General features: G+C 40.0%; 2 protein-coding genes across 6 annotated transcripts in view; one reads left to right on the forward strand and one right to left on the reverse strand.

Annotated features, from left to right (window-relative positions):
• SGR2 (shoot gravitropism 2 (SGR2)) overlaps positions 1 to 27,188 on the reverse strand; it is a 444,740-nt gene that overhangs the window by 74,046 nt on the left and 343,506 nt on the right. For all 5 annotated transcript variants that reach the window (XM_089378380.1, XM_089378378.1, XM_089378379.1 and 2 more), the window contains 5 exons: positions 18,795 to 18,897; positions 18,476 to 18,569; positions 18,309 to 18,371; positions 18,171 to 18,219; positions 17,947 to 18,050 (listed from right to left, as the gene is read on the reverse strand). In XM_089378380.1, coding sequence (XP_089234506.1) covers positions 17,947 to 18,050; positions 18,171 to 18,219; positions 18,309 to 18,371; positions 18,476 to 18,569; positions 18,795 to 18,897 — 413 coding nt within the window. The remainder of the gene's footprint in view (positions 1 to 17,946; positions 18,051 to 18,170; positions 18,220 to 18,308; positions 18,372 to 18,475; positions 18,570 to 18,794; positions 18,898 to 27,188) is intronic.
• Positions 21,866 to 26,566, forward strand: LOC149228816 (uncharacterized). The gene is made up of 3 exons (XM_089378375.1): positions 21,866 to 24,883; positions 24,984 to 25,125; positions 25,261 to 26,566. The coding sequence occupies exons 1-3, from the start codon at positions 23,161 to 23,163 to the stop codon at positions 25,721 to 25,723; spliced, it is 2,328 nt and encodes a 775-aa protein (XP_089234501.1). The 5' UTR covers positions 21,866 to 23,160; the 3' UTR covers positions 25,724 to 26,566.

The raw sequence follows: 27,188 nt of genomic DNA on the forward strand, positions 1-27,188 counted from the left end.
TTCTTCAAGATGTATAGTGCCATCCTCCAAATTATCATCCTCTGGGTGGTTGTCCCAAATTTTATATGTTGGATCCTCATAAGCCCGATCATAGTAATGACTCAACAACCTCATGTTATAGTGCACATAAACCAAGCTTTCTGCCCGGTTTTCATTGAGTTTGTTTCTTTTCACATTATGTATGAAGTTGTAGGTGCTCCAACACCTCTCTGCAAAAGAAGTATTTACAACCTGTGAGAGAACTTTTTTTTGCCAATTTTGGAAAAAATCCATGGCCGCCATATGATTCCCACCATGTGAGAGCATCAAATCTGTCTCTATCTTCCATTGCATGAAAGGTACCAAACAAACCAGTGTAACTGAAGTATCTGCCCTTTTCAAGATGCACACTAGCACATTCCTCCCTGTCAAGTATCAACTTTTCTAATGCTTGCAAATAACCTATAGATACCTCTTCATCTATATGGGGTTTGGCCCTAACCTCAACCCCTGGTGCATGTTGGCCCAACCAAGATGTAGAGTAGTATTTTGGCGTAAGGATATACGCCAAGCAATGTAGTGGAACATTAAGTTTATCCCACCGTATACACACACAATTATGAATCAGTTTGTACAAGTTGGGATCATTGTTATGAACAATATCTTTTATTTGCCCCAACATGGTATCCATCTGCTCATACACCTCGCCAATCACTGGTTTATCTGTATCTGCAAACCGAATCATGTGATAAATGGGCTTGGTGAAATCCAATACTTGCCTCACACGTGCCCAAAACATACCATCAAGAGCGGCCTCCTCCACCTGTTCAAAACCTTGCCTGTCAGCTGCATTTGTAGCCCTTTCCTTTAATACCTGCCAGTGTGGACTTGATACCATGCTAGCCAATGACTCTCTTACCTTCAAAAGGCGCTTGAAGGTGAGGTAATAGCTACCAAATCTAGTCCTCGCAATCTTCAAAAACTCCAATCTTGAGTGACTGCAGAAAAGGCCATGGGTATTGCTATGATTTGTAATAAATTTTATCATTTGTTTCCTTTCTTGTACAAATCACCAATCCATTTGTATTGTTTGTTTTTGTTCTTAACAATATCATGCATCAAAAGGTTCATTGTGTGAACCAAACACCCAAACCAAAATATGATGGGGTATTTATCCTCAATAATTTCTCCCGTTGCCTTACAATTAGGAGTATTATCAGTGATAACTTGGATGACATTGTATGGCCCAATACGGTCAATTTTTCAGGTAATGGTTCTGCAATGTTGATGGCGGTCTTGAACTTGTCTGAGTAATCATATGCTGAAAGAAAAATGGCACCACTAACAGACACAGAAAAAACATTTATCAATTGCTTGCCTTTTACATTTATCCATCCATCAGATACAATGGACACCCCATGGTCAGTCCAAGAACTTGTCATTCTATTCAAAGAATGTGATATTTTTGCTTTTTCATGATCAAGTCCAACGGTTCTTGCCTTGTCATACCCAAGGCTCTTATATCCTTTAGGGGCATCATTTATGGCAGAAACCATTTCATGCCAATAAGGTGAGCGAAGAACATTGAATGTTATCCCACATGCATAGAGAAACCTATAAACTTTTGAATCCACATCATTCCTACACCCTTCATCAAGGAAATCTGATATGGTTCTACGCCTTAAACCTGGTGATCCTATGCCTCCATGTCCACTGCCTTGGGAGGATGCTGAAGGAGTTCTTTGTGCATGTGATTGTGAGCTTGGTTCAAAGAAACCCTTAGATTTTTTAGATTTGTATTGGGCTTCCTCCTCTTCCCTTATGTATTTGGCTCTATCTGCTGCTGACACACCTGTACAAGTTTTGATTCCTATTTGTTTATGTCCATCCCATGGCATTTTCCCACAGAGGTGTTTTCTGGCACGGGTGTATGAACCTATGTAATTATTGTTGCAATGGGGGCAATGAAATTTAGTGGTTCCACCCCCTTTCCCTGCTTCAGGCCTATTAACATATTTCTACAATGGGGTTTGGTCTTGTTTAGTTTTTTTAGCTGACTCATGTTCACTCTCCTCCAGCTCTTCCTCACCGGGGCTTTCATCAAATCCACTATGTCCCCCTTCTTCATCCCCTTCTTCATTTTCAATTTCAACCCTCCTTTTTCTACTCTCCAGCACCATAATAACCAAAAAAGGAACCAAGAAGAAGAAAATGCCAAGAAATATAACCGTGATGTTTGAAATTTGAAATTTTGAAACTGCAAAATTTTAAAAAATGGAATGAAATGGGAATGGGAAATAGAAAAAAAAATTATTTATTTATTTAGGAATAAACATTAAAAAAAATTGCTAGACACTCTATTCAATATTGTAGAGCCTACCTCTTTGGCGTCCAATCTCCCCTTGCAAGCTCTTCAATCTCCCCTTGCTCCTTGCTTTCTCTTGCTCCTTGCTCCTTGCTCTCTCTTGCTCCTCACTCTCTCCTTGCTTTCTCTCACTCTCTCCTTGCTCCTCACTCTCTCCTCGCTCCTCACTCTCACCCTCTCTCAATCTCAATCTCACTCTCATTCTCACAATGATGAAATGAAACCCTCCCTCCCTCACTTTATTTCCAAAAAAAACAAATTTTTTTTCCGCCGAATTTTTTTTTCCGTGCATTCCGCTCCCGTCGGCCGCTCTCGTCGCTCCGGTAGCAATTTTTATAACCCAGGAGTGGTTGGGAGTGATGGCTCCCTGACCGCTCCCGGGTTATAAAAATCACTCCCAGAGCGACAGGAGCGACGTTCCCTGCTTTGCTCCAGAAATATGCAGGGAGCGCAAATTTTTTTTACGCGGGCGCGCTCCCGAGTTGCACCCGCCCGGAGCGTGGATTGGGAGCGGGATCGGGGGGGCGCTCCCCCGCAACACTGATGAATTCAGATCAGCTAAAATCGAGATCATGCTCAATAGCCTATTAATTTTAGTGTTTGTAAGCACAAACTACAAATAAACAAGATGTGATGAGCATATAAAACATGACAGAACATCAGTTGGTTGCTAAAGTCTGCTATATTAAAAATGAGTTCTCCATTGGCATAATTGGGGATGCAATGGAGCTGATTTCAACTCAAGCTCAAACTCTGCAGACAAGGATCAATCTTAAATTGCAGATTTGAATGGAGATTCACCATCGAACTTAATTGGTTAATCAAACACACAAAGAAGCTTAAGAACCAAATCATGCATGATGGGAAAACAGGTTTACTCATTCTCATTACTTACAAAATGGAATATACATAAATACAACAATGCACCTCAACGCCCTACTCTACCTCTCAACTGACTCTCTACAATTGTACTCTACCGGTTGAGATCAATGTTATCAGAGCTGGAATGGTTATTGAACTGGTCAACCCCAAGACCTAAGACCAATTTTTGCATATTTATATAGCAAGAGTGCATATAACCAAAATAACACTTAGTGCAATACATCTTTGAACCAAAATATATCAACAAACAGACTTTGAATGGCCTTTGCAGTCAAAAGATAAGCATAGTACTACTAAAGACTATAATCGATATCATTAGAATCCTCATCCTCCTCATCCTCGGGTCAAAATGAGTAGATTCTACTGTGGGGTTCCAACTTTATTTCCTAGCACTGAAAGTAGTTACTAGTGATACATCTCCCTGTGGAAGTGGGTTAGGTATATCCAAGAAAGGTATTCATTGTCAAATGCTAGTTTCTAACTCTCCACAACCCTCTAATAATGGATCAAAGTCACCCAAAACTATGTTGTTTCATTCAGGGGTTTTGGTCAACAATTGATTACACCTGAACCTAAGGTTTTACTGAACAGAAACCATGTCATTCAACCTTTTTCGTTCCAAATGATTCCACTTCTTGGTGTGTATATGCTCGAAAGCACTCTAGTTCTATTCACACCCCAAAGCATTGCATGTCTAGCTCAATATTTGAATTGCATTTTTTTGCAAATCAGGGGGGCTCTCTTTGAAAAAATTTCGAGGAGCCTGTTCAGTGTTGCACGAAGCGCCCCCCCCCCCCCCCCCACGGTTCCAAGCCCCGAAGCGCGTCCCGTACGGAAGCGCCTAGAAAGCTTGGTCGGAAGCGCCGCTTCGGCATTTTTTGCCGCTTCCTGGAATTTTCGGAAGCGTGGCGCTTCCGAAGCGCCGAAGCGCGCTTCATACGGCGCTTCGGGCGTCGGAAGCGTGGCGCTTCGGAGGGGGAAGCATACGCTTTCCATACGCTTCTGGAAAAGCTTCCGGAAAAGCATTTAAAAAATCGTTTTTTTTTTTCAATTTTTATTTTTATTTTTGGTGAGTTTGCTTGTTGGGGGTGGGTCCACCTTGGGTTAGGGTGACGAATGAAGGCAAAAAAAATATAAATATAGCAGATGCTCCCTCATGGTAATGTTAAATTCTTAAAGTAAAATTGACATTCTCCTTTATTTTTCATTTTCATCCTTTTACTTAAATTTTTAACATTACCATGAAATGACGCAGGATGTTTGAGAGTGGTTCCAGCCTCATTGGACTTCATATGGAGAAAATAGAATTTCATATCCTATTCAAAATTCAGCAGACTTAATAGTTTTCAGGAATTCAGGATCAATGGGATTGTGGCATTTCATTAGATTATATCAAGTATGAAGGTATGCGATTAGCATTTAATCAAGAGCACCAAGCCCTATATGTACCTAGTGTTAGTGGTGTTAATTGTTGAACTCCTTTGTCATGTGGCACGCCTTAGGCAAAAAATTACCTTTCAATCAAGTCAAAATCATCGATCAAGCATCTTAAGCTTTTTCTACCATATTTTAAGTCTTGAGTTAGGTAGTTTGATCAAAATTGGGCAATGTTGACTAATATCCCTAGACAATCGAGGTAGAGGCAAAGGCTAGACAAGAGGAGAAGAATCTAGATTCTAAATGGTTGATGCTCGAATAATTAATCATTAATGTACAATGGATGCCATATCTATCTTGATTTATGCAAAAATATGCATGTTTTCATGTCTTCTACAATTAATTTGGTGTTTGGGATGTTTGCTTTGAGTATAAATGCAAAAAAATATAAAATATATATATATATATAGCAGACGCTTCGCTTCCTAGATTTTTGGAAAATGACGCTTCGGCGTCCCCGCTTCCAAAAAACGCTTCCGCTTCGTGCAACATTGAGCCTGTTGCAACAAAATCTAGCAAGCCTTGGAGAGGGGTACCCTACAAGGCTATTACTATACCAAGAGACAACAATGGGGTAGTGGCCCATTGTAACCACAGCCAAAACCCCCTACTCTTTATGGACTTTCACCAATGAAAGGAGTCTCAATATGAAGTCACCTATCATGGATATTCTAGGTACAAGGGTATATGATGACCAATAGGCTTCAAAGGGACACCCTTAACTTAAGTACAAGGTTCTAATCACCAAATGAAGACAAGTCACTTTTCCCAAAGAGGGCGAATTTATGAGGTATAAGACCTAAGGCTTAATTAGTAGGTTGGGTACTAGGATGGCTCAAAACCCTCTGGTTGTTCAATATATACTTCTTCTTCTATCTCCTCGTTCAAGAATGCAGTCTTGACATCCATCTGGTGAATCTCCCACCCCATCTATGCTGCAAGGGATATCTCGGATCTAATAGAAGTATACTTGGCTACTGGGGCAAAGGTTTCTTCGTAGTCTATCCCTTCCTTTTTAGCATACCCCTTAGCCAAGAACCTGGCCTTGTATTTTTCCACACTGCCATCTGCAGCATATTTGACTTTGTAGATCCATCTCGAACCTACAACTGATCTGTCCTAAGGCCCAAGTACCGCTTCCCAAACATCATTTCTTTATGGAACTGTATTCCTCCACCATAGCATCTGCCCATACTTGATGCTGAACAACCTCCTGAAAACTAGAGCATTCTCCAACCTGAACCACCAAAACTTGGTATCTATCTGGTTGTCTACACTCCCTTTTCTCATTCCTAGGAGCTCCAATGAAATCCTCTGCATCCCGTAGAATCTGTCGAAGTTCCCGGCTCGCCCTTCCACTAGTAATGGGTAGATCTATTTGCCCCTCCTCCTGCGATTCCACCCGCTGTGATGCCTCTGGATCTTTGTCCTTTGGAGAAATATTGGTGCTGGTTTCTGCCGGTCGAAGTGTCTGGACCAGTGTTCCACGAGGACGCGTCCCCCAAGGTCGGGTGCACGCACCCCTTGCTCCCCACGCACCTGGGACGGGGGGACGTTTGGGGGTGCATTTCCCCACACACCCCTTTTTGGGAGTCTCGAGGAGATGCAGGGGGGTGCGTTTCCCCAATTGGGGGATGCGACTCCCCAAAAGGGGTACTTCTGGGTGTCCCCCCTCAAAAATGGTGCTTCTACTCTCCAAAAGGGGTGCTTCTGGGCATCCCACTCCAAAAGGGGTGCTTTTGGGCATCCCCTTTTGAGGGGGGATGCGTCCCCCCTCAAATTTGTCTAATAACACTTAATGTAGAGGACCAATCATTGAGATTGACTCCTTGATGTTGATTTTATTTTCAGTCCTCATTGTCCATTTTTACTTTTCAGTTTTAACTTTGTGTGACACTAGATATTGATGACCTCAAACCAATTATTAACTCCTCACTCTTAACTATTTTTGAGTTTGAGATTTTGGGTTATATCAATTTTGAATTCAGTAATTTACTATTTTAGTGTTCAAACTTCAGTATCTAGTATACAGTATATTAGTAATATACTAGTCTGTTTTTCTTTTAAATTTTAATTTAGATTCTAGAATGATGAATTTATTTTTAAATCAATGTAGATTATAGAATGATGAATGACATTGATCAATGTATTTGAATATTTCATTATTGAATTTTATTATTGAATCTCATGGTATGGATGAATGATGAGTATGTCATATGAATGATGTATGTATCAAAATGAATGATGAGGAGGGATCAATGTATGTCATTATTTAATTCAATTATGAATTTAAATTTTATGTGTGGATCAATGTATTTACTATTACTATTAGTCTATTTATGCTTTCATTATTGAATATGAACTTGAATTATATATATATATATATATATATATATATACACCCCCACATCCCCCCGCACCCCCAAAATTTCCCTAAAATTTGAGAGTACTCCCACACGTCCCCCCTGTGCGTCTCCCCGCACCCGCATCTCCCCGCACCAGACTCCAAAGTCTTGGTGGAACATTGGGTTGGACCAATGGATCATCCTTTGACTACTCTTTGGAAGGCATTTCTCGGGATTTCCTTAAAGCTCCGTCCTCCAAGAACTTTACATCTCGTCATACTATGATCCTTCTATTTCCCGGAAGGTAGATTTTATATGCCTTAGCATTCTCGCTATATCCCACAAGATATCATTTTTCTGCAGGTTGATCCAAATTCTTCCTCTTTTCTTCAGGTATATGGCAGTATGCCAAGCTCCAAAATATTCTGAAATGACTCACTTCAGGCTTCTTGCCGATGAAGACACTCTCCGGAGTAATCTTACCTAATGCCCTATGAGGAGTTTTATTCTAACCATATACTGCAGTGCTACATGCTTCTGCCTATAGAAATTTGGGCATATCCTAATCATACAACATTGCCCTCGCTGCTTCAACAATAGTTTTGTTCTTCTTCTCTGCTACTCCATTCTGCTCTGGATTATATGGAGATGTTCCTTCTCTTTTGATGCCTTCCCTTGCGCAGAAATCAATGAAGTCCTTATCAATGTATTCTCCACCATTGTCACAACGCAACATTTTTATCCTCTTCCCCGTCATATTCTCAACCAGAGCTTTAAACTCTTTGAATCGATCAAAAACCTCATCCTTGGGTTTTAGAAAGTAGATCCAAGTCTTCCTGGAATGGTCATCAATGAAGGTGACGAAGTGTTTGACACCACCAAGAGCTTTTGTCGACATGGGTCCACAGATATTTGAGTGTATCAATCCCTGAACACTCTTTTCCCTACTGTTACTTATAGAATAAGTCGCCTTGGCATACTTGCCCACTACGCAACCTCTACATACATTGTCTCGTTTGGTACATAATTCTGGAACTCCTGTGATGGTTCCTCTAAGAATTCTTAGAGCCCCATGGTGTAAGTGCCCCATCCTTCTGTGCCATAGTTCATTCAAATCTTTTTCACCACTGCTACCTATTAGTGCCATTGGAGATTCTAGTTGTAACTTATACAGTTTGTTACTTCTGACTCCAATTTGGGCCTTCTTCTTCCAACTTGGATGCTTGGCATACACTTTCTTCCCAGCGAAGTAAACATCATATCACTTGTTTTGTAACTGAGATACAGAGGGTAAGTTCATTCCCAATCCAGGCACATGTAGCACAATGGTAGCTTGAAGCCGATCCCCTACTTTTGTTTGAAAAACTACAGTACCTCTTCCTACGAGGGTAAATTTTGACTTATTTAACATGGTGATTTGGAAGTTCATCTGTTCTTCTTGATATCTCAAGAAACATTCTCATATTCCCGTCATGTGCGCAGAAGCCCCACTATCAATATACCAAACCTCAGAGGAAGCAGAACTTGCCAAGCAAGCGACTTCTTCTTCCAGTCTGAAAGCCAACATAGAACTGTCGCGATCCATTATATTCTTTGTGCTTTCTTCTTTCCCGGAAGAACTACGTGAGTCCCTTTGAGTCGCTGCTAAAGCATCTTGTTCACGACTCATCGCAGATTCTCTAATCTTGTTGCCCGATCTCAGTTCTGATACCATGTGAAAATTTCTAACATGAAATTCTACTGCAGTAACTGATTTATCTCTCCTACTTATTTTCCACAATATGTTATTTACAAAACCTTCAGTAAACATCAAATTAAATTCTACTGCAGTTGTCACATAATAGCATAGACAAAAGAACAGTGAAATACAAGCACAAGAATCAATCACATCAACATAGTTATTTTTGGACAATAGTCCCCGAAAAAACCTAATGCGGGAAAACCGGTGCAGCAGATGACGGTTTATTTATTATTATTCAGCAACAATCTCTTTACAAGGAATGATTTGCAGAACATGGAGAAACCTCTAAGAAAACACCTGAGATAATTTTCCTCCACCCTTTGGAGAAATTCTAACACCCAAGAGACCCTCCAGCCTCCAATGTGCCACCTCTACGTCATCCCTACGTGAGGACTGTGTCCCTTGCTGCGCTGCCTCTCTGAGCTGCCCCTTTGCACTGTCCCTCTGTTGCACTGCGTCCCCTCCTCCTCAGTCTCCGACTAATGCTTGTACCCTCCTCTTCCTTCACCCTATAACTCTTCCTCTGAAATCGAACTCTTACTTCTTGAGAATCAATTTCCCTTAGGTTACTACGTATTTGCCCGGTGTGTCTCCAAATGACTCTCAAGTGTTGATTTCGGGTAGCATCGGATGTGTTCTAGCCATGAAAGTTGGTGGAGAGGCTAAAGCACATCAGATCTCCAAGACACAGAAATGGTTTGGATAGATTGTACCTGGTTTGGGAAATATTAAAATAATTAATATTTTTAATGGAGTTCCCAAGTCTAAACTTCGGAAAAATAAAATATTAATGGGTATTAATATAAAACTGGGTTAGAAAGGTCCAAAAGTCATGGATCAAGCCAAATCTAATCTAGTCGTTGATTAGATATTTAATCTCGGTCGTTAATGGACCAACGAGAAAAGTATAAGAGGAGACTTGAGGGTCAGTTGGAGAACACACCAAATTGATCAATTAGATCGATTTTTCTGGGGCGAGGTTTGCTGAGAAAATCGAACAAGTGATCTGAGCTGCAGCTGAGGGGCAGTGAATACGTAGCAAAGAGGCAGATTTGGTACTAGAGAGGAAGCGCAAAAGCAGTTGGAGGCTACACAGAGGCTCCAGAACCTGACGCAGAGGCCAGAGAGGCTGACGCAGGGCCTAGAGGCAGCGCTGGGAGGATTTCGTGGGACAGATTGGGAGCTGGTGAGCCAGATAGGGTGACACAGAGTAGCAGAAGCTGCAGTTATTGCTGTGGGATTGTTCATCCAGTGATTTATCAGTCGAAATATCTGTCTCTTAGGGAGAGGTACTACTGCCGAGGGCATTCTCTATTGGGTGAGCCATTTCCGGCACCCTGGTTGTATTCTGAAAACTGCATAATAATAAAACCCTCTGAATCGTTGCACCAGTTTTCCCGCATTGGGTTTTTCCAGGGACATTAGTCCAAAAATAACAGTGTCACTTGTGTGCTTGTTTATTTTCAGTTGATGATCTATAGATGTTGATATTGTACTTGTGTTTATTTTTAGTATTTAAATGGTAAATAACTTGTTAAGTAATTGAACAAGTAGGAAGAAATAAACCAGATAGTACAGGAAGAATTTCTAACGGGTTAAACTTAGAAATTCCAACATGGTATCAGAGGATGGTTGCAGATCATAGGATAACTGAAGGCATCGGCTAGTAGAGCAGTAAGAGCAAAAATAGTTGTCCCGAGTTACAAAAGTTGTTCCTAGCAGAAAGCAGCAAGGAAGGGGTGACGCAGAGGGCCTGCATCATCAGTTCGAGCCAGGAGGAGCATCAGCGCAAAGGTAGAGAGGAGCATACCTAACCTACGCAGTGCCCGGTCATCTTTCTCAGACAGGAAGGATCAACGCTGTGGCTAGGAGGTGCAAATTTTGCCAGTGTCGGGATTGCGTAGAGCCTAGAGGCTCAGTCCTTCAGTTGCTGAGGCATAGGCGGTTGTACGTAATTTGTGGACCGAAGCTAGTGAGGCACTGTGGTCAGAACAATACCTAACAGGACAAGACCAAGGAGGAGGGAGTTGCTGCCAAGGCCGATTTCTAGCCAAGGAATTTAGATCAATGGTGCAGTTGCACAGACGATCGGAGTGGGGCAACTCGACATTGGTAGAGGGATTTCCAGAAGGGAAATCGAGACTCAGAGGGAGTTAAATCGAGACTTCCAAACAGGAAGTTGAGAGACTCAGCAGGAGTCAATCAGAGGACTTTCAGAAGGGAAGTAGAGAGACTCGAAGGAGTTGAAAGAAGAGCAAAGAGATGGCAGTGAATGGGCTCGGAGATCAGGAAAGATTGGACAGAGCTTCCAACGTCGTAGTCTGGAAGGCCAGGATCTTGTCCATTCTAGATAGATATCACATCAAGGACTTCGCCTTGAAAATTATAGCGATCCCAGTTGACCCAGCTGAAAATGAGAAGAACAAGGAGGCAATGGCCAGGGCGAAGTACATCATCCTTGATTAGGTCAAGGATCATGTGGTACCGCATATTGCCGAGAAGAACACAACAAATGAAATGTGGGAGGCCCTGAAAAATTGTACTAGCATACTTCCGTGTAGAGGAAGATGTTACTTGAAAATCAGTTGTGGTCATACTAGATGCAGAGGGGAGAGCAGATAGATATCTTCCTCGGGCAATTGATGGAGATCCGAGACCAGTTGACATCCATAGGGACCACGTCAGATGAGATGTTGGTGAGGAGTCAGGACCACATTGAACGCAGTCTCAGAGCATTGGGAGGTATTTGTCCAGAGCATATTGGGCAGGACGAGCCTTCCGGATTGGGAGGAATTGTGGATGGCTCTTCGTCAAAAAGAGATCAGACGGCTGACCAAGGCAGGGAGTAGCGGTAAAGGGGTCAAAATCAAGAAGGAGGAAGAAGAGGATGTGGCTCTAGCATCCACGGGAAAGCAGGAGAAGTGGAAGAAGAAGAACCTCTCCAAGGTCAAATGCTTCCATTGTGGGGAACTGGGTCATTTTGCGAACCAGTGTCCTAGGAAGAAGAGCAAAGGAGAGGCTTTTGAGACCAAGGCAACGCCAACGAGGGCGGAGAAAGAAGTCGAGACAGATGACGATTGTGCCATGAGTGCTCATGTGCCACTTGAGAAGAAGTGGGGTTACATCAAGCTGTAGTCAAACGGACTACAGGCGATGAGGGGCAGGATCCTTGAGGTACCCAACCTCTTGGATTATACCTTGCTACGAGAGCCCAGAAGAGGAGTAGCAGGACTGGCAAATGTCGGAAGAGACGGATGTGGATGAAGCGACAGAAAGTGCTACAGTGCAAGGGTGCCAGGACAATGCAAGGCAACAGTGGGAGAAGCACGGGAGAGGTGTACAACGGTGGGAGATTTGTTGCAACAGTGCAGAGGTTAGTAAAGGGAGCACTTGTTAGTAGCAGAGGGAGCTTCAACATCGGGAGTGTCTCTAGCCTGACAGGGATGTCAGAGTTCGGTGGATCAGTTACTTACTTCTCGGTAACTAAGTTGTTGTGCAGCAATTAGCAGTTAGCAGTGGCAATGCTATGGGCAGCACGATGCAGCGAAAGGAGAAGGGGATGCAGTGCAGATGCAGTGCTAGATGGATGGATGCAGAGGGAGTTGCCGTACGAATGGAGCAGTGGCAGTGGCAGGGCCATGGGAAGCAATACATGATGTAGCAGTGCAGGGGATGTTGGGTGGGGAGGCCTAGGATTAGCACAAGTACCGATGTTGGATGATCAAGGTGATACTCAGTGAGGAGTATTACTAGAGCACAGTCCTCGCTAAGAGGGAGTGTTGATTTGGGGTATAAGAGGGAGTGTTGATTTGGGGTAGCATCGGATGTGCTCTAGCCATGAAAATTGGTTGAGAGGCTAAAGCACATGAGATCTCCAAGACACAGAAATGGTTTGGACAGATTGTACCTGGTTTGGGAAATATTAAAATAGTTATTATTTTTAATGGAGTTCCATGTCTAAACTTAGGAAAAATAAAATATTAATGGGTATTAATATAAAACTGGTTTAGAAGGCTCCAAAAGTCATAGATCAAGCCAAATCTAATCTTAGTCGTTGATTAGAGATTTAATCTTGGTCGTTGATAGACCAACGAGAAAAGTATTAGAGAAGGCTTGAAGGTCAGTTGGAGAACACACCAAATTGATCAGTTAGTTTGATTTTTCCGGGGCGAGGTTTGCTGAGAAAATCGAACAAATGATCTGAGTTGTAGCTGAGGGGCAGTGAATACATAGCAGAAGAGTTCGTACTAGAGAGGCAGCGCAGAGCCTAGAGAGGTTGACGCAGAGGCAGCTGAAGGCTACGCAGAGGCAACCAAAAGCTGCACAAAGCCACAGGAGCTAGCATGTGAGACGCAGAGGGTCTAGGTAGGGCTAGTGTGCAGAAGTCTATAGCAGCACAGCAGAAGTTGCAGTAGTGCGAGAGGCACAGAGGTGTTTGTAGCAACACAATGGCAGCAAAGGGAACAAAGGATAGCAACAGAGGCAACTTCAGCATCATGAGGCTTCCACACTAACCGGGATGTCAGTATTTGGGAGAAGACAGTTACTTACCTCTCGGTAACTAAGTTGCAGTGCAACAATTAGTAATGGCAATGCTATGGGCAGCATGGGCAACATGTTGAGACAGAGCTGTAGTATAGATGTAGCAGTGGCAGTGGCAATGTCATGGGCAGCAGTACAGGGAGCAGCAGTGCAAGGGATGTGAGGAAGCAGGCCAAGCATCGACACAGGTACCGGTGCAGAGGATTAGTGTGATGTTTCCATGGTGAAGCATTACTAGAGCACATTCCTCACTAAGAGGGAATGTTGATTTTTGGTACCATCGGATGTGCTCTAGCCACGAAAATTGGTGGAGAGGCTAAGGCACATAAGATCTCCAAGGCCCATAAATCGTTTGGGGAAATTCCACCTAGATGGAGAGATCTTAAAATAATTAATATTTTTAATGGGGTTCCTAAGTATAAACATAGGAAAATTAAAATATTAATGTGTATTAATATAATATGGGTAAGAAAGTTCAAAATAACGAGGATCAAGCTAGATCTAATCTTAGTTGTTGATTAGGGACTTAATCTCGGTCGTTGAATCGTCAACGGGAAAACTATAAGAGGAGTCTTAAGGGTCAGTTGGAGACACACCAAGTTGATCAGTCAATTCGATTTTCTGGGGCAGGGCTTGCTGAGAAATCGAGTTAGTGATTTGTTGCAGCGAGGGGCCGCAGAAGACTGAGAATATATAGCAGAGAGGTAGAGAGAGTGCCGAAGAGACAAAGTATAGACAGCCTAGGTTGACACAGAGGCAACCAAAGCTGACGCAGAGGCTTGGAGGGCCAACAATTAGGACGCAGGAGGTTGAGAAGCTGACGCAGGCATACACAAGAGACCGAGAAGCTGACACAAGGAGACGCAAGAGGCTAGCAAAGCTAACGTTGGACAGAAAGTGTTGCGCTGTGCTGATTTCGTGGGGCAAACTGAGAGCTAAGAGGCAGACGCAGAGTCGTAGAGGGTGACACAATCCCTGGGTGGTGATGCAGTCCCTGGATGGTTACACAATTCCAGAGAGAAGCTTGGAATAGCTTTCGCTATCTAGCTAAGGAACAGTCAAAGTTGTTGACAGATCAATCATCTGGTTGTTGATCAACTGGAATATCTGTCTCCAAAGAGAGGTACTTCTGCCAAGGAAAATCTCTGCAGGGTGAGCCATTTCTGGCACCCTAGTTATATTCAAAAAACTGCATAATAATAAAACCCTCATATCTATTGTACCGGTTTTCCCGCATTTGGTTTTTTCAGGGACGATTGTCCGAAAATAACATTGTCCCTTGTGTTATCTCAGTTTATTTCAGTTGTTGATCTATATATGTGTGAAGGTTGCATTTGTGTTTATTTTGATATTTATATTAATAAATAACTTAATGGAAAGAACAAGTAGGAGATAATAAACCAGATAATGCAGTAGGGATTTCTAATGTGATAGATTCAGAAATTTCCACATTAGGGACCACCCCCCTTAGCTTGCCTGGGAGAGAGCTTGAACGGAGAGAGTTGGGAATATGTGATAGCCCAAACTCTTGATTTTTCCACCAATCACACCTTGTGGGGTTAAGGGATTTTCTCACTAACTTAGGTGTGTGTGCAAGGCGGCATCAACAGGTACTAAGTTGACTTTGCAAGTGGCTTGTCCTAAAAGATTGTATTTGTATACTCATCCTAGTTGCTCAACAGAGATTTCTTATGGTAATTCAAGTTGTGAAATAAATCAAGTTGGTACAAGCATTCGTGACAAGAGTTCATCAAGAGCAACAAGGTCCCTTCATTTATCTACAGCAGTTGAAGCAGCTTACAGGGTTACATTCATAGGTGTTGTTACCTCTTCTTCCCTTTAATTCCATAAACAAGAAGGCTTTGGTGTAGCAAGGTTGATTCAGCATTAGCAATCTTATTTAAGGCTATAGTTAGCAATCCACAGATAAACACTATCAACATTTTGGCAACAGTTAGCATTAAAGGTTTCTACAGTAAAGCAGTGGAGAATTCTTCCAGTCATCAACTCATACATTGTCCAGCACTGTTGATTCATCGAAGGTGTGGCATCCACTTACAAAAGGGAGTTCGCCTAAGATCATTATATACCAATAACGATAGAGCAACTTGATCATCATAAAGTAGTTTTCATCATCAAGGGCGGAAGCAACATTATCAAGAGCAGAAGATGAAAGGCAAAAGACACTTCAATGCATTTTGTATAGCACTGAAAATCATTGTTCAAGTTATAGTATGTAATTCAGAGTCTTGTGCATATTTTGTAAAGGGATTGTACTATTGTACAAGAGTTGTAGAAGTAGCCTTGTCCTTGGTACAAGGGTTTAGGTCCTAGGGTTTGTTGTTAGGACAAGGGGTTTTAGGTCTTAGGGTTTTTTCAGTTGAAGAAAAGTCATTATATGTCATTGTAAGTGGACCATTGTCCCTAGTATGGGAGTCCACAATTTTATATTAAATTTATATCTTTTTCAAGGTGGTAGGGTGGTGCTAGCGAGGTGGTTGAAGTCACCTTCAGGTTGGAGCCTGAAAACACTTCAGGGTGGTAGGGTGGTGCTAGGGAAAGTTGCAGTTTGCTAGGGTGTTAGAGCATCCTTCCAGCTGACTGCTGATAAAACCAAGGCATTGGGGCATTCTTCCAGTGGGAGCTGGAGAAGAATGCTTTTCTAGAGTTCTAGGGAGTTGTAGCTTTCCTTTCACCTAGAGCTTAAGATTAAGCAAACTTATTAGAAAAGCGTTTGGTAATTTTTTTACCCAGAGGGGGTTTTCCACCTAAAAGTCATTGTGTTCATTGTGAACTGTTTATTTATGGTTTTCAAATACTGCTGAAGAATAACTAATGCTCTGAAAATATTAATAAGTTACTAATAGATAATAAATATTGATTCACCCCCCTCTCAAAATTTCCAAAAAAGCTTGTCTATTGAAGATCATTAGATTAAATTTCTTTCCAAATCTCCTTGCTTTTGACTTGTATACACTTACATTCTAGACTTGTTTATTTCAATATTTCACAGTTCTAAGTATTGAAGCCAACATTGAAGTTTAGCCCATATATTGCATTTCAATTCTATTAATCCTATTTTGGGTTACATTATTTATTTATGCAAATCTGGAAATTAAATTTTAATTGCATAAATCAGATTCGAATACATCTTCAAGTTTAGTTTTTTTCATCACATAAGATCTTACTTTACACTTCTTTCATTATTACAATCTAGAATGGATTTAAGGTTATATTTAAAGCTTTAATCGTGATTTTACCTTAAGTTGGTGCTTCAAATGTGTTAGCTTTTACTTCAGCATTAATCTTGTTGATATAAGAAAATCCAAGGTCAATATCTCATAAACATAAGTTGCATCTGCAATCTATTCAAATTTAATTCCATTTACATAGAATAAATCTCATATTAGACTTGCTTTATCACATTTGGATGTGTTTTATGGTTCATCTCTCGATTCATAATTGTGTTATAACCCTAAGATTGTCACTTTAAGCACATATCTTTTCTTGGGTCACTTTCATACATAACTCCAAGTCAGGAATTTAGCACTTGAATCCATAGAATCACATTTTGCAATCAGCCAAGTCTAGTCACAATTTGGATTTGTCTCTTCATAAACACATATTTTAATTTACATTAAAGTTTTGCATATTAAGCATCACTTTGTCGTTTATTTCAATGTTACATTTTCATAGTTTAGCTTTCAATTGAAGTTGTCTTATTTCTTTAAAGTGTAATTTGGGAATATTCCAAGTGTCATACTTCTTTACCAAAATCTTCCTTAACCTAAGTTTACATGAGTTGTTAATTAAATTTTTACAAATCTGGAAATTCATCTCATGTATCATTAAATAGTTTTGTAATCCATCTCTTAGAGCTTTCTTTTAAATCATTAAAGACTTTGAACAAGTAGTTTTCACCACTAAGGCTCAAATCTGGAAATTTGACGTCACTAAACACCATAAACCAGATTTTGAGTTTAACCCACTCATTTCTTAATTGTTTTAGCATCTAAGTCGATTGATGTGATATATGTTTGTTTTATTAAGACTAAATTAACTTTTGCAAAGCATTATATCACTAATGAATTGAATCTTTTATGTTTTGCATGTTATATCTTCATCGGATTCATTTATCTTATCCTTAAAGTAAATCTTGTTATTACTTTGCTTAATCATATTTAGATTTACTTGGGCTCTATTAATAATCAGTGTGTAGGTGAGGAATAGTCCCCTTGGCCTCTAAAGAGACGACCAAAAGCGTAGAGGAAGTCTTATTGAGTGGACAATAATAAATCTCTTAATCATTACCCCAAGGTTGCATCCGTGGGCTGGGTTTTTCCACTTAGATGCTAACTTAGGTGGTAACACACCCCATCAAATGCAAAAATAGGGATTCGTAGATATATATTACCAAATAAGTTATAACCCTCAAGACATGTACATTGTCAAGAAAGAAATGTTTTAAAAGCCTAATCCAATTTGCATAATATAACTATAGAACATATGAAACTGAAAGGCTTTAGTTTTAGTAAGTTGATTAGATGTTGAAATTGACAATCAGAACAATAACATGCACACTTCTAGTTGTCATTTAATAGAACATGACAGCACCAAACAAACATGAATTCAATCACAACCAAATTCACACTTACTTGAAGCATGTAGTCAATCCGACCATCTAAGCTTCCAGTCAACTGTTCCATCATAGTTAATCCATATGTCCTCACAGGTCTATTTCTGGTATCATCTTCCTCGTCTATGACAACAGTCATGAATTACTAGATAAACAGACAGACAAATTTCTAGTAGCCTACCATTTGTGTTTTGAAAAAATTTCAAGCAAAACATAGAAAAGTTAGGATGAAGTTTCTCATACCTTCATTCTTGTAACCTCCTCTGGCACCAAATGCATTAACCATGCGACCCTGATTCAAGCAATTGATAATATTTATAGTCTAACAGAGAGATCATGTGTGATGTAAAAGATACAATATAGGGCATAGGGAGTGCTCACCCTTGCAGAGTTTAGACGTTTCATGAAGGCTTTAGTACGAGCTGACATATCTTCACTGAATTCCTATGATAGAGAATATGAAGTTAAAATGTAAATTAGCATCTCAGGGAATTAATATAAATAACGTTATCAATGACTCTTCCATTGCACATTACATTATTGTATACCTGCATCCCAATGTGCAATCTTTTCCCCCCCTTATGGTAAGGGATAAATACAGGTCGTTTATGAACATCTTCCTTGCATATTAATGGCTCTAGCCTAGACAAAAAACCACGCTAATGTCACAAAAAATGCTATCATTCCAACTTTGAATTTGAAATATAGGAAAACAAAGCTGCATAAAAATATTGCTGAGAGTAACAAGAAAGCGAAAGGTAAACATCAAGAGAAAGAATTCACAATAGGGACTCCTCAATATCACTCTTAGCAATCCAATATGAGATATGTCAAGTGTCAAAGAAAAAATAGATGCTTGACACATACCTGTATGCAACTGGATCATAAGGATGGAATATATTCAACATTTGTTGACAATCTGGTATTTCCTCTGTTATACTTTCATCTTGCCAATAATCTTTCCCATTGCCTAAAAAGCATGATAAAATTTAACTATAAAGGAGAAAACATTACGAATCAAAATAGAACCAGCTTCTAAAGATGCAAAGATTTTCAGAAGATAAGACTTCTGACAAATGTTCTGTGGTTGAAGAATATGGAGAATCATTATGAACATCAATAAATGTAGATTACTTAGAAAACATATGACAATTATACCCAAAAAGGCAAAGCATGCTAGCCATAAGAATAAAGGATAAGCATCCAGAATGATTAGAGAGAAAAGGAAATCCTAATCAATACATATGATATATCACATGTTGAAAGACAAGCCAATAAAATGAAAATAGGATCCCATATCCAAAAGCATTGTTGTATGCCTGTAAAAACATATATCTTGAATGACATGGATTTCAGTTTGATTATAGCAATCCATTTCTGGAATGTTGCTAATAAAAAATGTAGTATAGATGGCGTACAATCAAGGTTGTCAAGCTTCATGGTTTCCTGTGCAGATGTAAGTGTAACTGCGAGTACTGGTACACTATTTTTGAATCTGGATTCATTGGCATGAAAGGATGCATCGCATATCTGATATGTGGAAAATTTAAAATGAATAGGAAAATGTAAAGCAGTAAAAATTGAAATGTAGAAACATTTGATTATTAATATCATAAGAGTTATGGCAAGAACATTTCAAAATTCAACATAATAAATATAACTACTATTCCCCCACAGGTAGCTCACTTGGCAAGCCTGTGTTGTGTAAAGTTATGTGAGTGATGAGTTATCTTACTGATTTAATTAGCATGGTTGCAAAGGTCCATGCAATGTGTGAATATGGACATGTTACCCACCACCTGTTGGTAGTGTTAGCGCTTGAAATTTCACCTAGGCTGAGATAGACAAATCTCAAGGCTACATCAAACCATTACACCTCGTAGCTAGCCCTACGAGGAAGGAGAAGGCTCTCTCCGGTCAGACTCAAGGTATTTTCTCAATGGGGTGAGCTAACCAATTAGGATCAAAGATATTAGGCTAGTAAACTGATAATGAGGGTTGATTTAAAGTTTTTGGGGTTTTTGGTGGCAATTGGAGGGAGTGCAATTCAGGGTGTGGGGATTGAGCTCAGTTTTTGCAGGTGGGTCTTTGGGGCAAGGAAGGAGTTTGTGCTGATGCCTTAAGCTGAGATGGATGATCAAGGAAGAAAGAGAGGGAGCTAAAGAGGGCAAACAAAGACTTTGAATCCTATTTAGACAGTGGAAAACATAAATATTAAACAAAATTGAAAGCTGAGCATGGCATGCATGAATTCAAACTTTATCACTTCTTTTGTTTAATTAGCAGCAATAGAATAAGAGATGGAACACATAAACACACTTACAATGACAAGTAGGAAACACACCATCAACACAATAATCCACAAGAATCCACAATGATGTCTGCAAAACCCTGGCCTTCCTTTTCCTCAAATTGCAGAGATACAAGTAAAATACACAATAGAGCTTCTCCCTCAAGAGTCCAACCATCAAAATGAGGATGAGAAGGCATCATATAGCTGATCTAACTCCTTTCCCCACCTCTAGGGGTCGAGCTCAGCTTCCTAGGAGCAGTTTGAACTAATTCTAAACTAAGAACCAGATAATAGGCAGTCAAAACCAGTGTTGAAAATATCGCCGATATTTCGGCGAAAATCGTAAATATCGCGAGATTTTGACCAAAACGATATTTCGGCGATAATTTCTCGCGATTTTTTCCAGTTTTTAATTTCGCGCGATATATCCGAAATCTCGGCGATTTTTTGATAAATATCGCGCGACGACCCTAAAAATCGTCGGCAGCATTTATAAATTGGGGTTTTAATGTTTAATGAACCATTTCTGTTTCGACCTGGAGACGCTGCGGACTGCGGAGGGTTTTGGCTGCGGAGGGTTCCAAATTCCAGGTATGCGTGCAGCTACGTATTCCCCATTGCCCAACCGTTAAACTTAAAATTTAATACGTTGGCTGCGCAGTGCGGAGGGTTTCCGTTTAATATTTGACGGTTGACCATAATGCCCAGCGTATAACTATATACAGTTACACAATGCTCAACATATATACATAAAACTTTCATGAGACATTACCTATCATTCTTATCTTTTATATGCTGCAGTTGGAGAAATGCGATAGTTGCAGAATTCCGATTTGCTCATGGCAGTGTAAACATTTTGGAAATTTTCCTTGCTGGTTCATTTATGTATAGATGTTCAATAGTTAGCGAGTTTGACAGTTAGTATTTTGTAGCTTGGTTAGTCATCAGTTAAGCAACTGTAAACAGTTACGAACAATCGGCTTTCAGTAATGTTTAAAGTTATATATAGTTCAAACTTCTAACTATTCTTGCTGCTGTGATGAACTTGCTGTAGAAGTGATAATGATTTGCTTTTGTTCTTGATGCACTGATAGTTTGTCCTTTCACTGCTTCATTACTTGAGTTCTTCTTTAGTCTTCACTGTTTACTGATTGTGCCTTGCTTCCTTTGATAATGTGTCCACCCTGTCTTTAATGGTGTGGCTATATACTGAAATGAAGACAGTCCTGTAGGTCTCATTGCTTGATGGGTTGTAGTTGTTGGGGAAAATTCATTGCTTAGAGAGACAGTAGATATTGTAGGTGATGAGAATGTTCTTCTCTTGAAGAGTGCTTATACCTGCATTGTGCAATAGAGAATATTCCCAAGCGAATCCCAATTCCCAAAATAAAAGAAAATCACCCTTGACTACATGCAATTAGGCTTATGACAAAATTCTTAAACAAATTGGGCCTATATGTGACTTTACTTATGCCTAATACAAATCCAAAATGCAGATGCGAGTTATAAATTATCTGACCTGTGGATGCATCTCCATGTGATCTCTTCTACCTGCAACAAAGGACACAAGACAAATCCAAAATAATATATATATATATATGCCAAATAAGGCTTACCTTGATGAAAAACAATCTTATGCCTGAAGAGATGAAATGTTGTTGATAACGCTGGAGTAATATTGACAGATCCTCAAAACAAATGTGCCTTTATTGTTTGAGATTCGTTGAAGTAAACTGCTCCAGGATGTCACAGTCCAGGATATTGTCAACTGAAGGTAAATGATCAATTCTTAAATCTGGAACAACAAGATTCGAAATACTTCAAGGTAGAGCTCGGCCTTTTGGATAGACCAATTAGGTGTGTGTATCTTGATTAATCCAGTTGCTTGAGGGATCAATGATAGGACTGTGTGGAGACTTAGTGTGACGGATTGATCACTTGCGACTTTCTTCTCAAGCTACAGAACACTCAACTATATAACTGCTTATTAGCCCAAAGTTTATACATGGTACAATTGGGACAGCAAAAGCCCTTCTCTCTGTGTATCACAGTTCACTTGGGTTTGAATTGTAGCAATATGTAAATAGAGTTAAAAAGAGAACAACATTCATTGAAGGGAAAGTACATTAGATCAAAAAATTTAATCAATTGGGATATATCTTTAGCTCTCAACCACATACAACAAACTTACATACCTGTTGTATAGACTCTAGAGTCCAAACAGTTCTCTGAATTTGATAATGTGCTACCAAATTACCAATAGTGTTCTCCCTATTTATGGATGCGAAAGAAAATAAAATCTGAGTCCAGCCACCTATTTCTACTCATTAATACAGAGATATACACTTATTGGCCCAAAATTTATGTTGATTTCTTTTCTTTGTCCATGGTCTTGTTTGTCAAATTGATTCAACTGTGTTGAAAATATTGGATGCAACTATTATTGTAAGACATATCCATTGTGCCAACTTCGCTAAAATACTTTTCCCAAAATTTGATAGGAGTTATGGTGCCCTGCTACTTTACAGTCCACTAAAAATGAGAAAGGACAAAGGGGAATTCCTATATAGGTTTACTTGCCAATGGGATGTTGATTTAGTAGTGAGAAAACAATAGTTGGTTATGTCATAAGCCATACACCAAGTCTCCTATCGAGGGAAAGTCCTCCCATCATCGACTATGTAATTAGGATTGGATGAAACTGCCAAGTGACTTTGATGGAACAACTCCCCCTAATTTCTTTTAGATCTTAGATAAATATAAGTTTTTAAGTTTTTGATTGCTGTCAGAGCTTTTCTTCATAATTTTATAAATTTATATATTAAAAAAACAAGGGTTATATATTACTTAATAAGTTATTAAGTTACTAATTCCAAATTTGTTTTGGTGCTGTAGGTTTCCTTTTGAGTTAGCGGCTAACAGCAATACAAAAATACAAATATGCCAAAAAACTTGGACCCATTTTGGGAGTATGGGATCCCTGATGGTGGGACAAATCGTGCATATCTTTCATGCAAATTGTGTGGGGACAAGATGACAGGTGGGGTTACACGACTGAAATACCATCTTGCTAGACTCCCTGGACATGATGTTGGCATTTGTAGAGTTTCTAGTCCGGAGCTTATACGAAAAGCTCTTGAGGCAATTGAAGAAAAGGACAGAAAGAAGGAAGAGGTGGAAAGAAACAAAGCTGAACGTGCAGGTAGATCCCTTGGGATATCTTCTCATGATTTTGATGTTCAGGGTAGTGGCCCTACTGGCGCTAGTGGGAGGGGCTCCACAACTGGCACACCATCACATGCTAGTGTGAATGCGAGGTCATCATTTTTTGTTCCACGAACAGGAGCTGGAGCACAACCTGGCATAAAATCGCTTGTCAAAAAAAAGGAGAAGGAAGAAGCAGATAGAGTCATGGGGAGGTGTATTTATTGGAGCGACTTACCTCTCAGCATCACAAAAACCAATCCATTTTGGCAACCAATGTGTGATGCTATTGCTGTTGTGGGCCCAGGGTACAAAAGTGCCACATATGAGGAGTTGCGGGGGCCAATTCTTCAAGCAGAAAAAGAGGACATCAACTCTAGATTGGCGGAGTTGAAACAGACATGGGAAGTCACTGGATGCACAGTGATGTCTGATGGTTGGACAGATAGGAAGGGTAGGACCCTTCTAAATTTCTTGGTACATTGTCCTAAAGGTACCATGTTTATTAAATCGTTGGATGCATCAGAACATATCAAAGATGCAGCAACGATATGTGAGTTGTTAGATGGGTTCATTCAGGAGATTGGTGTGCAGAATGTGGTGCAAGTCGTAACAGACAATGCAGCTAATTATGTGTCTGCCGGCAGAATGCTTATGGAGAGGCATCCCACATTGTTCTGGACTCCATGTGCAGCGCATTGTCTTGATTTGTTGCTTGAGGATATGGGGAAACTCTCCTTCATCAAGGAGGCAGTTCATATGGCTAGGAGCATCCCCAAGTTTATTTATAACCATGCTATTGTTCTTAGCCTTATGAGGAGGTTCACAGGAAACAAGGAGTTGCGGCGTCCTGCCATCACACGTTTTGCCACAACCTTTATTACTCTTCAGTCTTTGCTTCGATGTCAGTACGAGTTGAAGCAAATGTTTGTCTCTAATGATTGGCGTGGTTGTAGATACAGCAGGAGACCTGATGGGAAAGCCATTGAAAAAATGGTGTACTCTGAGACATTTTGGCGTGGAGTAGAAGAAGCATGTGCAGTTAGCGAACCTATAGTAAAGGTTCTTAGATTGGTGGATGGAGAGAAGCCTGCAATGCCTTATTTGTATGAGGCCATGGATAGGGCCAAGGAGGCCATTCGTTCCTATTATGCAGACAAGGGTTCTGCTGGCCTTAATAGGCAGATGATGTTATGGGATGTGATCGATAGTCGGTGGACAGGGATGCTTCATCGACCCATTCATGCAGCAGCACTCTTCCTCAACCCTGCATTTGCATACAAATGCAATTTTCGTTTTGATGGCGAGGTGATTGAAGGGCTCCATTCCTGTATTGAGAGGATGGTACCTGATTCTGAGGTTCGTCTCAAAATCAACCGCGAGATACATAATTATCAGGATTGTGTTGGCCTATTTGGCTTTCATAATGCCATTAAGGAAAGGGCCCTCTTCATGCCACGTAAGTGACAATTCATCACTCATTAGAAATTATAAATTTGAATTTAATTATGTTTTAACTTTTAAGTTTTTGAATTTTTTATTTCATTATTTTGTTGTAGATCTTTGGTGGCGAAGCTATGGTGCAAGGGTACCAAATTTGCAAAATTTGGCTATGCGAATCTTGAGTCAAACATGTAGCTCTTCAGGGTGTGAGCGCAATTGGAGTGTATTTGAGAAAATACACGCCAAAAAGCGCAACAGGTATAACTTTGAACTCAAGCCTTCAGTTGAGCAATTACACTTATTGTAATTTTTAATTTTTAATTTATGACCTTCAAGTGTCAAGACTCAAGAGTCAAGAGTCAAGACTCATTACTTTTTTTGACACTCTTACAGGTTGGAGTTCGCACGCCTCAACGATTTGGTGTATGTGCATTACAACATCCGACTTCGAGTGAGGCAAATAGAATCACCAATGGATCCAGATGCCATTTCCTTAGACAATATTGATGTATTGTCTCCGTGGAGGGTGGAGTCTCAGGAGCCCATATTGGAGGAGTCACCTTCATGGTTGGAGGAGCCAGTGGCAGATGATCCATTAGAGCAGGGGCAGCAAGAGGAGGACTCGGAGTCAGAGGAGCAGCAGCACTTAGAGGAGGAGCAGGAGGAGCTGGAGGAGGACACTGCGGGAGCATCAGCATCAACACCATCTGCTATAGATATAGGAGAGCATAGCTCCATGCCTATCACTCATTATTTGACATTAGGTGCAGAGGCAGTGTCAGGGCCTTCTACTACTAGGGGCAGGCCTGACAAACAGCCCATCATGTTTTCCCGTAAAAGGGGGAGAGGGCAGTAGATAGATAGCTGCTAGTTTTATTTGTTATGCTACATGTAACTCATGATGATGAGATACTTTTATTATTATATGTGATGTTATTTTGTATTGGTTCTCCACATTTGAGTCCTTGAATGGACAATTATCAGGGATTAGCACGATTTGGTATCGCCTTTGATATATCATTTCTATTTGACATCATATATATCAGTGTTTTCTTCATATTTATGTGCCAATGTGTTTATTAACTTTATTTCATGTTGTTATTGCTTTATATGTTTAAAAATCTGAAAAAAATGAATATAGTATGCATTTTTTATGCTTGCTTTTGTTGTTTAAATTCTGAACATGAAGATGTTGCTTTAAAAATTAAAATAGTTTCTTGAGTGTTTGTTGGGCACTGTATAGTTATACTCATTTAATGCCAATTTTTTGTTTTTTTTGTGCCCTAGGTTTGAATTAGTTCACTACAAGTACAAATGTCAAATATGCCAAAAGCTTTGGACCCATTTTGGGAGTATGGGGAGGCTGTTGGTGGGGCAAATCAGGCACTTATATCATGCAACTTGTGTGGGACCAAGATGTCAGGAGGGATTACACGATTGAAATACCATCTGGCTAAACTCTCTGCATATGATGCACCAGATGTGATGCCTTGTATGGTTTCTAGTGCAGAGGTTATACAAAAAGCTCGTGAAGCAATTGCTGAACAAGACAGAAAGAAAGCTGCTAGGGAGAGGCCAATGGTCTCAGATAGATAGCTGCTAGTTTTATTTGTTTTGCAACTTTTGCTACATATAAGTTTATAACTGATGATGATGAAATACTTTTAAACTTTTATATATGTGATGTTGTTTTGTTTGAGTCCTTGATTGGACAATTATCACTATCAGGGATCAGTAGGATATGTGATGTTATTTTAATTTTTGTTTGAGTCCTTGATTGGACAATTATCAATTTATCACTATCAGGGATCAGCAGGATTTGGTATCGCCTTTGAAGTTTGATGTATCATTTCTATTTGACATCATATATATCAGTGTTTTCTTCATATTTATGTGCCAATGTGTTTATTTCATGTTGTTATTGCTTTATATGTTTAGAAATCTGAAAAAAAATGAATATATTATGCATTTTTTATGCTTGCCGATATTTGCCGATATTTTGCCGATATTTTCGCCGATATTTCCGATAAGATATTTTCCGGACCCTCGCCGATATTTTCCCGATACCGATATTATCAACACTGGTCAAAACAACTTGCCTCTAAAACTTAGGAAACTAATCCATGCATTAAATTTTCACTATTTACATCAAAGAAAGTTCTAGAAGTGTCAAAGGAGAGTAAATGCATCCATGTGCCATGAAAATTACACCATAGTTTCTTATTTACATGCCCAAAAGTCATCCAAGAGTAAAAACAGTGTTTTGCTGGCCGAAATGGTCAAATCTGGCAATTTTCCCTGAGTGGTCGCGCCCCTGATCC

This window comes from Pinus tabuliformis, chromosome J, assembly GCF_031772625.1.
Source record: "Pinus tabuliformis cultivar Carrire ecotype Pingquan chromosome J, CPIR1, whole genome shotgun sequence".
NCBI classification, from domain to species: domain Eukaryota; kingdom Viridiplantae; phylum Streptophyta; class Pinopsida; order Pinales; family Pinaceae; genus Pinus; species Pinus tabuliformis.